The sequence below is a fragment of the Rhinopithecus roxellana genome, chromosome 2 (assembly GCF_007565055.1).
Source record: "Rhinopithecus roxellana isolate Shanxi Qingling chromosome 2, ASM756505v1, whole genome shotgun sequence".
NCBI lineage: Eukaryota > Metazoa > Chordata > Mammalia > Primates > Cercopithecidae > Rhinopithecus > Rhinopithecus roxellana.
The window spans coordinates 18,608,285-18,621,588 of NC_044550.1; the positions used below are offsets into that span (position 1 = coordinate 18,608,285).

Sequence of the window (13,304 nt, forward strand, 5' to 3'; positions counted from 1 at the left end):
AATCTTTAATGAAGGTGAATTAGAGTAGAACTTCCAAATTGTCAAGGGGAAATACTGAATACCAATGTTATCAAGGTTGCAAAACTAAGGAAAAGAAAAAATACAATAAATACACTAATATAATAAACATAATGAGAAATATTAAAGGAAGGTTAAATAACATGGGGTGTCATTTACCATACACACACACACCCCAAAATAATTTTTTTTTAATTAGGAAAAACAATCTAAGAACATATATGAATGAACGCCTGAGTATAACCAGAAAATATTTTGAAAAAAGGAAAATAATTTGACCTCCTAGATATCAAAGAATGATATAAAATTATTATAATTAAATCACTCTGGTATTGAGAACAATATAAATAAAATAGAATAGGATAAAGAATCCAGGATAGATCCAGAAATAGATCCAGGATATACATTTCAATCTCTATCTCTAGCTACCTACCTACCATTTAAGTAGTAAAAGGATGAATTAATAAATAGAACAAATACAACTGGTTACTCATCTGAAAGGAAGTAAAACTAAAACCCCAGCTATATCATGTACACAGAAATATATGACTATAAAAAATTTCACAAATTTAGTTTGGCAAAACTTACCATACAAAGTTAAAGGACAAATAATAGGTTTGAAAAAACAATTGTTACTCAGAAGACAGACAGAGGGTTAATATCTATAACATACATAGAGCTCTTCCAATTTGCCAAGCAAAAAGTAATCCAATAGAAAAAAAAAATGACAAAAGAACAAAGGATATGAAGATCCAATTTATAAAAGACTAAGTCTAAACTACCAAAATGCTTACATAAAAATGTTCCAAACATAAAATCGTTCCAGTTGGGAAATGCAAATAAAGTAATAGTGGGCTGTGGTTTTACATTTATTCAACTGGTGTTAGCAATAGGTGTTCAAGATGATAACACCTATTGATGGGCAGAAAACAACTCATGTTGTTGGAAATCAAGTTTATCACAATATTTTTGCAAAGAATCTGTTAAGATACATTAAATGTATATATACTTTGACCCAGAAATCTCACTCTTGGGAATATAACTTACAGAAAAATAGTATTAACTAAAAATATATGTACAAGAATAGTTGCTTGAGCATTGCTTTGGGTGACAGAAAACTGGAAAGCTCATCAATAGAGGAGCAGTTGCATGAATTGTTACATAAACACTGTGAAATGTTTTTGCAGACTTTAAAAAGAATGAATTTGGGCTATATTTTAGATCTGGAAAAATTTAAATGAGGTGGTGTTGAGACAGCCAAGTAAAAAGGGCTCCCAGAGAATCTCCAACTGGCCTGCACACAGAGGGGACAAGGTGGAGCCATGGAAAGTTTTTGTTGTTTGCAGAGAGGAGGAGCCTGGCCTCTCCTGTAACCTGGGATTCAATTGGTGAGATGGGGGCCCATTAACAGGAACCCCTCTCACTTTGCTGATTTTTTTTTTTCATTTTTCACCCAATAAATTCTGTTTTTCTCACCCTTCTATGTGTCCATGAGCCTAATCTCTCTTGGTCGTGTGACAAGAACCCAGTTTTTAGCTGAAATGAGGAGAAAGTCCTACAACAGTGTTAAACTGAAACAAAAATATATTATGAAGAGTATAATATGAAAACTTGTTTTTAAGTTGAAAAGTCCTATATATTTTTATGTGTTTATATGTTCTGTGTGGGGGTGATTATCCGGACATGAAGAAAAATAGAAACAATGGACACCAGGCTTTTGGTTGGCATCAGTTATCTGTAATGGGCAGATTTGCATGGAGAAGAGGAGAGAGGTAAAGGCAAAGCAAAAAAAGCCACATAAGACTGCTAAAAGAAGATAAAGTATGTAATATTACCACATTTAAGCATTGATGTGAAAATGGATGTGTGTGTATATACACACATGCGTACACAGTAGGAATACCTTATCCAGAGGGAATATGTTCCAAGGCCCTAATGGATGCCTGAAGCCAAGGAGAGTACTGAGCCCTAAACACACTATGTTTTCCTATATGTACATTCCTGTGATAAAGTTTAGTTTGTAAATTAGACACAGTAGGAGATTGGCAACATAACTAATAATAAACTAGAACAATTATAACAATATACTGTAATAAAAGTTATGTGAATGTGGTCTCGCTCTTAAGATACCTTATTGTATGTAATATTTTCAGATTGCAATTGACCACAGGTAACTGAAACTACAGAAAGTGAAATCACAGATAAGGGGTGATACTGTATATGCAAATATAAAAATAAATAATTCAGGGAAGAACATCACAGAAATCCTCTTTGACTAAAAGCACTTCTCTATTAATCATCAATATCAGGCTAGCCTCACAGAGCTTAAATCCTTAATGTTCTGCACCATATATATTTCCTGAAATGAACTAGTGTTTGTGTTCTAGAAAAGTTAACTGACAACACATAAATGAAGTATATGAAGAACTTAACACCTGAATTATTTTCCATCCTCCTTTTTTCCAGCAGTCACCATGGTTTCAACTTCTTAGCATCAAGTCTCTTTCTCTGTCCCAAGCCCCCCCAACCCATGGGGCAGTGTCAATTCTCACTGCACTTCCAAACTCTGCACCATTGTTGAGTCTCCCACTTCTCAGTCCAGGGCCCACAGCGTAGGAGAAAGAGGTCATGCAAAGAAATAAGTGAGATGTTGTTTTAAGTTGGAATCTGTATTATGCTTTCCTATAGAAACACTGTATAAATCTAGCACAGATTCAAACATGTACTGGAGTTCATGTAATGTTGTGCATTGAAGTAGGCTTTTGAAGACTATTCTGTGAGAATAACCACCAGCTGTAATCCTGTTTCTAATGGAAAATCCAAATCCAGTATATTGTACACCAAAAAAAAAAAAAAAAAAAAAAAAATCCTTATAAATTAGATTATAAGAACAAACTGTTTGTAAATTGGGAACTATCTTTGTGAAAGAATTTTATAAATTATGAAGTTTGTATACAAATATTTATGAAAGTGTTCTGATTTTGACTTGCTAGTGGACTTCACTCTTATGACTGATTAGAATTATTTTCCTTCAATTTTCACTGCTACCATTGGGACCATCCTGAACCTCTCCACTAAACCATAGTGGCCAACCTTCAAAGGTAGAAGGTCTTTAGTCAAGGCTTTATTCGTAGTCAATTATCACAATTGTTATACTCATTTTTGCAAAAGGGCTTGCTCTGAGTTTTTACCAAATGTTTCCAAACTGAAATAGAAACCACAGGTTACAAGGAAGTGGAAAAGAAAATTAGCATATTTTAAGCAACTACCATGTGCCAGGGTGTTTAATCATTACAATAATTATGAGTAGGTATTCCAAAGAAGGAAACAGATTCTGACAAGTTTAAACAATTTTTTTTTTTTTCTGGCATCAAGTAAGCAGTCAAGCTAGTTCCTTTTTAATGGATATAACTAATTATTTTTAACTTTTATTTAAATATGCCATATACAAGTAGTTTATAAATCACAAGTGTTTGTTGTTACATTTTCACAAAGTGAACAAATCCTGTGAAACCAGGCTCCAAATCAAGAGAACAAAAGAACATGACCAGAATCTTAGAAGCCACACCAAGTGTAACCTTTCACTCACAATGCCCTCCCTAGGGTTAACCACTCTCCCGATTTCCAGCACTTCTACCATCAGAGTAGTTTAGATTACATTTGTTTTACTGTTTTTGAACTTTCTGCACACGGAATCATGGAGTATGTACTCTTTTATGTCTGGCTTATTTTTCAACATTGTGTTTGAGCAATTCATTGGTATTGTTACATAGAGTTGAACTTGCTTATTCTAATATCCCACTGTGGGAACGTACCACAATTTACCTAACCATTCTACTATTAATAGACATTTGAATACTCTGTATGTTTAGCTTTTGAATAGTAGTTCCATGAACATTATTCTACATACATGTCTTCTAGTACACAAATATACACATTTATGTTGGATATATACTCAGGAGTGTAATTGCTATGTCATGGGATTTGCATTAGAAATCCTGAATAATTGATGTTCTTTTTAACTTCCAGTCTTCCAAAGTGGTTATACCAATGTACACTCTCATCAGCAGCATATCAGAATACTTGTGGTTCACATTCATGTCAATAAAGGCATTCTTTGTAGCTAGGCTTCTGACTCTGATACCCAATGCTCCTTTCCTTTCACCTAAATTTCATTTAAAGGTAAGAACTTGGTAACAATTCTTTTTTATAAATTCCATGATTCTTTCTAAGATTTTCATTCGTTGTTCATTGAGTGATTTTCCTTTTTTATACTGGAAAATATATTTGTGCTGAATAGAATTTAGCAGCGTTGTCAGGGTATCAGAGGCCTCATATAAATATTTATCTTCAGTAAACCCAGCCTCTTCTATTTTTTCCGCATGGGTAAAAAGAATGGCTGTGTAATTCATCCAAGCATGCCCAAGAAGTTCCTGAAAGAGAGAAGTTAAATAGCTATTGAACTTGAACTATATTCCTCAAACATGAGCAAAGGATTTATTATGGTCCAATATAGATAGCCAGCAGATCCATATTACTATGTTTCTGAAAGCTGATATACAAAGTAGGAAATGAAGACAGGGTCAAGTATTGTAAGCAAATAGAGGGAAAGGGCTTGACTTTCTGAAAAAGGCAGGATTAAACAGATAATTAAATTCTCTCTTTTATTTTGCTATGATAATTGATATATACACAATCTCAAAACTGCATTGCTGCATAGATTTTTCAACATTCACTAATCATTTATACTTGTCTGACTATCTGGTTCCATTTATACTTGTCTGACTACCTGACTCCATTAAAGCCACTGAATTTAAGTCAGAGGACCTTGGTCAAGGGAATTGTTTTATCTTTTACTTGTTGTAGAAATATGTTATTATCATTACAAGCATCTACTAAAGATATGAAATTATATAATCTGTTAAGAATCTATTGATTAATCAGGTGACATGTAATGGAAAAGCTAAGATAAAAATACATTTGGTGATTTGGAAGAACCACAAAATATTATTACTGTGATTCTCATCTTCCTGAATTCACATGTTTAGAATGGAACACAATTTATCTGATGACTTCCTCTAACGTGGTTGAAAAACACTGAAGAGTGGCGTTTCTTTGTTTTAGTAATATGTGGAAGTTGGTTATGTAATAAATTCTTGTTTGATTAGTGAATATAAGCTGATATAAAGCAGAAGTAACAGCATGTGGCAAATTGTTCATATAATATGAAAGGCATCTAGAAATAACCCTTGAACTTTTTTGGATATTTCCAAAGTTATATGAAATCACAACATGACAACAAAATAACATTCCCTCCATTCCGAACAATACTATTACCAAAATATTTCCAAAACTACTACCAGTTTATAGCAAGAAAAATACAAAATGCCTATGAATAAACATAATAAGAAACACCAAGACTTATAATAATCAGAAGAAAGAAAGAAGGGAGAAAAACTAACATTTAGTGCCAGATATTACGCTAACCACTTTACATTTGAAGCTTAATGCAATTCTTTGTGGGAGATACTATTATTATCTCCATTATGATGTTGGTAAACTGACTTATAGACTTTGAGTTATATGTATTAACACAAATCCTGGTTTTAAAATTTATTGAAAATATTGAAAGACAGTCTGGGAAATCATTTTCAATGTACATAAAAAATACAGGATTAGAATTTATAATATTGAAAAATTGAAAAGAAAGAAAAAAAGAACGAAATAAGAAAGAAAACAGAAACGGAAGAGAGGAGAAAGGAAGGAAGGAAGGGAAGAAGGCAGGCAATAGGGAGTAAGGAAGGAAGGAATCTGGATATGTAAATCTAACATGAAAATACTCATGAGAACTATGGGACAAAACATTTAAAATTAGAAACATCACAATCATGGTTACCAATTACAACTGATACAGTCTGGCTTTTATCAGTCATTTATTTATACATCAGTTTTTACAACTTCATAGTAAACTCTTTGAAGGCAAGATTCATATCTTTCCATATCAATCAAAGCTTTCAGCACATTGTAAATTCTCAGTAAACATCTGTTAAATTAATTTGGAATTTAGACCCTCATTATCATCTCAAATAGAAGGCTTAGGGTTCTATTTATTTCTTTTCAGGGTTTGGTTTTGAAGTATAATTAATCTTTGTAAAACTTCTTTTTGTTTTTTTTCTTTTGCAGTTTATCACCACAAATTTGCCTGTAGTCTGGACTTTCTATTTTCTCTTCAGAGGGACTCTTTCAAGGAATAGGCACAAAATTTTTCATCATATCTGTTCAAAATTTGTCTACATATACCCACCATAGAATAGCTGCATATTTTTATTCCTCCTAAAAATACCCTGCTTAAAGTTTCACGATCCATATGTTAGGGAATAATTATTGTAATAGAAATATTCTAAACATTAAAAAATAATTTTTTAAAAAATTATTATTCATATAATGTCAACATCCCATTTTGCCTAATGGTAACATAGCAACATTAGCAGACCTCTTTAGAGTTCGTTGTATATTCAGTATGTTGTAATAGATCTCTGCTGGAAGAGGAGTCACAGAGTTGCAAAGTAAATGAACAGTGATGTTATGGGTTGAATTGCATCCTCCCCCAAACTCATGTGTTGAAATTCTGATCCTTAGTTCTTCCGAATGTGATCTTATTTGGAAATAGCGTCATTGCAAATATAATTTATTAAGCTAAGGTCATTAGGGTGAGTCCCTGTCTAGTATGATTGGTGTCCTTATAAAAAAGGGAAACTTGGGCAAAGACGCAAGTCCCGGGAGAGTGCCATTCGTATATGAAGATAGCCATCTACAAGCCAAAGAAAGAAGCCTGGAACAGATCTCTCACAGCCCTCAGAAGGAGCCAACCCTGACAACACCTTAATTTCAGCCTTCTAGCCTCCAGAACTGAAAGACAATAATTGTGGTACTTTGTTACAGCAGCCCTAGCAAACTAACGCAAGTGACTAAAAAAATTAATACAGTACTAAGTATATTAGATCTGGGCTCTGGGAATACAGTGATCCTTGAATCATTTGCATCAGAATCACCTGTGAGGCTTTCTAAAAATGCATTAGAACCATTAGGGCTAGATCCTGGAATTTGAATTTTATAAAGCACTTTAGATGATTTATTCCTTTTGCAAATATTTATTGAGGGTCTACTTTGTTCTAAGCATGTTCTACGTGGTAGGGACGGGTGTGGAACAAGACAGACATATTCGGTTTACATTTAGTGGAGATTTTTGTGTGCTAAATTAACTTAGAAAGGGAGACAGGAAAGAAATACTTTGAATTTGTTTCAATTGCAAATGTGATAGAAATTATGTTAGCACTATAAAGGTGAGCATTTTGCCCATTTTGTGGTGGAGGTGGGAAGTAGGAGTAAAAAGGAAAGATCAAAGTGCCTTGCATGTGATGATGCAGTGACCAGATTCTTAAAAAATACATAGGAATTAACAAGGTAATTAATGTAATCAAGCATGATTGAGATTGTACAGCATTAAGATTTTATTTCTAAACAAGTACAGCTATTGATCTTCAATCACTCTTATCTCTGAAAGTTTATCAAATTTAGAGCCAGACCTGATATTCACCAAGTACACCATGAATATGGTAACACTGATTGTCAAATATCAAAATGTTTTCATGCAAATTATTAAATAGCTACTGCTCTTAACTCCTTGAGAGCCATCCTAAACTTACCCTTAGATATATATTGGCTGATGTGTGGACTTGTTATTAAATATTTTTGAGCCCCAGTAACTTAATGGATGAGGTATTTGCCTCCTTAAATAGTTTTGAAATATAGTATTGCTACAATAAAAGTGCACATTAAATAAACTATTTTGCATAAACAGTCCTTTCTTGAGTTTTATATCACAACACAGAATTATTTTCTTTCTAGATTAGTACTTAATGAAGTAAATGGTTTAACTTTCATAGTATTTCTTTTGTTCGTGTTTTCCTGTATTGTAACATTAACATGTTCCCTTTTGATCTCCACCAGACATTTCCCATAATTTAAACCACACTTTTACACCTAAGGAAAATAGATTTGTAAGCTCCATGCCACTTTAAAGTTCATGTGTTCAGTCACTGGGAAGTTTTTACATATTTATAATTATTTAAGAAAGGATGCTCATATCTTAAACTGTGAGAGAAATTACACTTTTGAATTACTGCCAAAAACAGAAGAGAGTGGTTGATTTAGCTTAAAATCTTTAAGTCAATTTTGTCCAGCAAATAGTTGAGTATTTGAAAGTAGTGTTGCTTGCTGAATAGTCTTCGTGTTAGTGGCCAAACATGTTCTCTATGGACCCAGAGAAAGAATAATTACAGTTGATTGATACCTCACGTAAAAATCCAAAAGCAAGATAAGTTAATGTAAGTTATCTGGTGTTAATAATTTAAATATAGTACTAAGCTAGATGAAAATTTTACAATCAATCATGAATTGTTTGCTTTCCGAGCGCTAATGGGTATGAGTCCATTTAGTCCTTTTGGGACAACTGGTTAGGATATAAACTTTGTTATCCAGGAACTACGTTCATTTTCCCAGGACCTCACCAGCCCTGCCCCATTTGTTTGTGGTTGATGAAATCATAGTATCTGGACTTTTTAGGGGGAAACTAAAAAAAAAAAAAAAAAAAAAAAAAAGAAAAGCCAACTATGACATCAACTGAGAAAAAAATTATCATGGAACAGGAAGACAATAAGGACCATTTTTTAAAATACTTTATGCTATTCCCTTACTCTCACCCCACTTAAAATATTACATGTTCCTTTTCAGAGAGCCAAAGCTGAATGATAATTTCTCGTTAGGTCAGATCCAGAGAATATTCACCCTCAGAGATCATCTGTATAAACTGCCTCTTACAGATGAGGGTATTGAGGACTTGTGGTGTCAAATGACTTGGCCAAAGTCATAGGGCTGATGACTGGCAGGCTTGGACCTGGAACCAAGGTCCCCTGCCTTTCCCACTAAATTGGGGCTTTTCAGGTTAACCATACTAAGCCAGTGAGGATTTTTCCAGATTTTTTTCTAAATTAATAAAAAAGTTACTTCTTATGGTTATAAATCAGGACCATGTGAACTTGATTTTACTGTATTTTCTTCTGAAGTCTACCAGGATAGACCTAAAAAACACCATTTCCTAATTTTAGGATAAGACAAATACTAACAATAAAGTAATAATGGCCAGAGCTATTTGCTGTGCACTTGCCACGTGTCTGTGCCTAAGCTGTATCATTTACTGTTAATAGGGTATTAATCCCACAAGTAACCCAATGAAGTACACACTACTGTCTTTCTCAGCTTACCAATGAAGTTTAGAGAAGTTACTTGCCTAAGATCACAAAGCAAATAAGTAGCTAAGACTTGAATACTTTAGAACCCATCTCTTAATCTCTATGCTATCTTGCCCGTATCTAGTAGTTCGTTTGAATGAGTGCTCATTCACAATCTCGGTAGTGATCATAACAATAAAAACAATACTAGTAATACTTTACCATTTTCTGTGACCTTCTGTAAGCAGGCGCAATGCTGAGCATGATGTATTTATTAAATATAATGCTCAGAACTCTTTAACATACATAAAATTATCTCCATATTACAAGTAAGGAACTGAAACCAAGAATGTTTTAGTAACATTTATAGTCATACACCTATAAAGTAATTAGGCCTGTTTTTTAACTCAATTCTAACAACTAAACCCATAATCTTAATTTAGTATTTTCAGGCTCTGAATTGGCTTTTCTGAGCTTTTTGTAAATACATTCATCTGCAACATCAACAGTTCGGTTGTTGATTATGAAATAAAAGTACATGCTTGAAACTTGCTTGTACACAGTAATAATACATAATACCATAATAGTGGGGGGAAAATGGACCGTAGGCAATACCTAGGCTCAATTCCTAGTGCAGCTTGGCTGTATGCTAGCTCTTTCCTTGAGGTGACTATATTATATCTTCTCTGATTCATTATTTGTGGGTTTGTAAACATTCAAATGAGATTCCAGATAACATTCGAATAAATTCTTCCTTCTATTTCTCGATTTTGGAGACATGACTCACTGATATCGCCATCATTTTACTGTAAATTAATAAAGGCCTAACAAAAATAAAGAAAAAGGGATCATTTGGGGAAAATGTTACCATCGTCACAGCCGGCAGCATATAACTCCTCTGCGAAATATTAAAGTACAAATTGGGGAAGATATTTAAAGAGACAGCAGAGAGGCACAGGAAAGAAGAAGCTACTTCTCTGACTCTGGCTTGGTAGACTCTTTCCACAGAACTAGTCAGTGCCCCTGCAAAGGGGTAAAAGAAAGAAGGCAGGCACTCCATTCTTCATTTTGCATCAGCCAGGAAGAAAAAGAAATCCATAGTGTGCCTGAAACCTGAGGACCTAACAGCTTCTTGCTCCTTACTAACAGCTGCTGGTCCTGTTGAATATTCAGACATTCTGCAACTGCTTCCAATCTGTGAGCACATACAGATGGCTGCCACCAGCATCTGAGGCACCTTCAGGAAGATCATAAACAGCCAGCCTGTGCTTAAGTGACCATCAATTAAAGACTGTAGCAGAACCCAGGAATAGGTCTGCAGTGCTCCCAGGGATCATAGGCCACTCAAGATTATTAAACCTTGGCTGCTGATTTTCTTGAGAGACAGAAGTTATTTATTCCAGAAAGAAATATTTGGGATCTGCGCTTTGCCGTAGCTCATCTCCTCGCTGCCTTCAATTCCTGAATTGCACACTGATTTGGAAGGCAGCTGTAAGAGAAGACTCTATGCCAAACATTGTTTTAAAAGACCAAAGACATGTAGGAATTGAGTTCACATGTATAAAAAAGCCTCACAGATGACATTATTGTCCTAGATCCTAAAACTAGTAAAACCTATTTTCAAAATGTATATCATTTACAAGAACCTTTTGGGCTCAGCATAGGTTCATGGTAGGGAAAAATATTGAGACATATGGAGAGAGTCAGGGTAGCTTTTGAAAAAGAGTTGTTTATGTGTTTACTGAATTTACTGAATTATATCCATTTATAGCCTCAGCTAAATGTTTACTTAATAATAGGTTTAAATGAATTTTTAAGAACTGTCTAAAGATTATACTGATGTCATGGATGCAGGCTTCCCACCACTTGATTTCTACCAGAAACATTGTTTGAAATACAGGCTTTCACAATTTGGAGGAGGTTTTGGGCTTTCTTAGATCCCATATTGTTTCTTAATTGCAATCATCTTCTATTCTTCTTTACTTTTGTATAGCAGGTCCCTGGTTTTCCAGGAGTTGCATGATGAGGACTTTTTTTTAGTACTCTTGTCACCCTGATTTTTCCACTAGTTTCTTGTGATTGTACATATGGCATTTTTTTTTCAGTTTTAGAAACATACACAGTTACCAAAAAACAATGTGTTTATCTGTCATGTAGAAGTATCTTTTCTAGTTGAAGGGAAAAAAATCTTCATTAAAACAAAGTAACTATCTTTCTGGGCTGTAATAGGGACTATGTCAGTATAAGCTGAAACTGAACCAAAAGAAGAGTAGCATTTTTTACAAGTTCTACTTGAACAGAAAAGATCTGTTCGCCATTCTGTATAAAGTTTAACTGTGGAGCTTCTAGTAGACCTGGTGTCTCTGAGCTCAGTGACTCATTGAAGTTCCTGAGTAATACTAGTGAAGTCCAGCAGCTATATTTAGATTGACTCAGACGAAGAAATCTATAGATTGAATAGAGCAGCTCAATGAACAGTTTCCAAGAATTGTTAGTAATAGTCTACACAGGACTATTAATAATAATAGTCCACACATCATACACACGCACACACGTACACACACACAAACACACACACACACAAACTTCCAACTCCCTCCATCTCCTAGCTGTGGTCATGCACAGGCCTCTTATCCAGCTCCTCTCCTGGAGACTGGCTTAGTGACCTATAACGACTGAACAAACAAACAAACAGGAATAGACCACCAGGGAAAGGTGGCATGTGTTATTTATGCTCAACCTGAGGTCCCTGTGATCTTCTTATGGCTAGAATGGAGCAGTCACTTATGCTACAGCTGATAAGGCAAGCAAAGAATCTGAAACTCCGAATTGTTTTCCTATACAGAATGCATAACTCTCTCTTGAATGCTCACTATGACTTAAGTCTTATGAAGCACCCCCTCATTCACTATACTGCTTTGGCACTTAATGCATTATCTTTTCCTGGTTTGTTTATCTGATTTTCCTCTTCTAGACTGTAAACTTTCTGAAGGAAGGGCTCGTGTCTCATTTACCAGTCATTACGCACTGTTCAGATGCTCAATAGAGTGTTCAATGACCAAGTCAGTGAATGAGCACCCATTTCTTGGTCAACTATAAGAGATTGTCCCTTTGATGCTGAATGGATGCAAGTCAGTGTTTAAGTTCAGTGGTTCTAAGACCTGACTGTTTTTGAGAAATACATGGAAAGTTATGAAAATGCAGATATGCAGGCTCCACTCCTGGGAGTCTATTTCAGTACGTTTTGGATCAATCTTCTTTAACAAAGAACCCAGTTGATTCTGATGCAGACAGTCCAGGGACAACATTTTGCAAACTTATTTGGGTTTTTTGTTCCAGGGGTTTGAGGCTTGGTTAACCTCTGAAATTTAATATCTCATTTTTTTTTTTTTTTCTACGAACCAGTTGTAAAATGACTGATTGGGTTCCTCTGAAGGAGGTCATTAAAATGACTTGGGAAAATCAAATAATTTTTACTATTCCTAGGTGATCAACACTTAGTTGTTTAAATTATTATTTTTACCAGTTCATGGTTCTTTACTATTAGGATAATGCCCTCCAAGAGGTAATAATGGCATTAGTGCAATTGCATCTTAGTATTACCTGGATCATCTGGACTGAGTCAGTTACTTCCTGCCCACAGAAAGGTACATCTGCTCTCTGAACCAGGAGTGCAAGGTGGAGACCCTCTTGTCCGAAGTGATGTGCCAGAGCCTCTTTGACTTCCTGTTTCACATGCTTCTTGCTCAGCCTGCTGTGTGGATAACCTGGAGTGTCCAACACCTGGACTTGCAGGGTTACCTCTCGCCCCCGTCGACGCATGAAGCTATGGAGGTGACAACTGCGGCCCAGGCTACAGCATGTGGTCACAGAACAGGGAGCAAAGCTGCTGTGAAAGTCTGTGCTTCCCAGCAGAATGTTTCCAGCAGAACTTTTCCCACTCTGAGTCATGCCAAAGAGGGCCAAGTTGATGATTACCTTGTTGGGGTCTGTCAT

At 35.0% G+C, this 13,304-nt stretch overlaps 1 protein-coding gene across 1 annotated transcript; it reads right to left on the reverse strand.

Moving 5' to 3' along the window:
- Nucleotides 1–4,190: 4,190 nt before the first annotated feature.
- GIMD1 (GIMAP family P-loop NTPase domain containing 1) lies at nucleotides 4,191–13,304 on the reverse strand. Its single transcript, XM_010372529.1, has 2 exons — nucleotides 12,912–13,304; nucleotides 4,191–4,451 (listed from the first exon to the last, which is right to left on the reverse strand). The coding sequence occupies exons 1-2, from the start codon at nucleotides 13,302–13,304 to the stop codon at nucleotides 4,191–4,193; spliced, it is 654 nt and encodes a 217-aa protein (XP_010370831.1).

Bases quoted from the DNA above. Each gene is read 5' to 3' on its own strand.
- GIMD1 (XM_010372529.1), bottom strand. From the start codon at position 13,304: ATGACAGACCCCAACAAGGTAATCATCAACTTGGCCCTCTTTGGCATG. The intron at 4,452-12,911 runs GTAATACTAAGA...TCTCTCTTTCAG, and splicing joins ACTCAGTCCAGATGATCCAG to GAACTTCTTGGGCATGCTTG.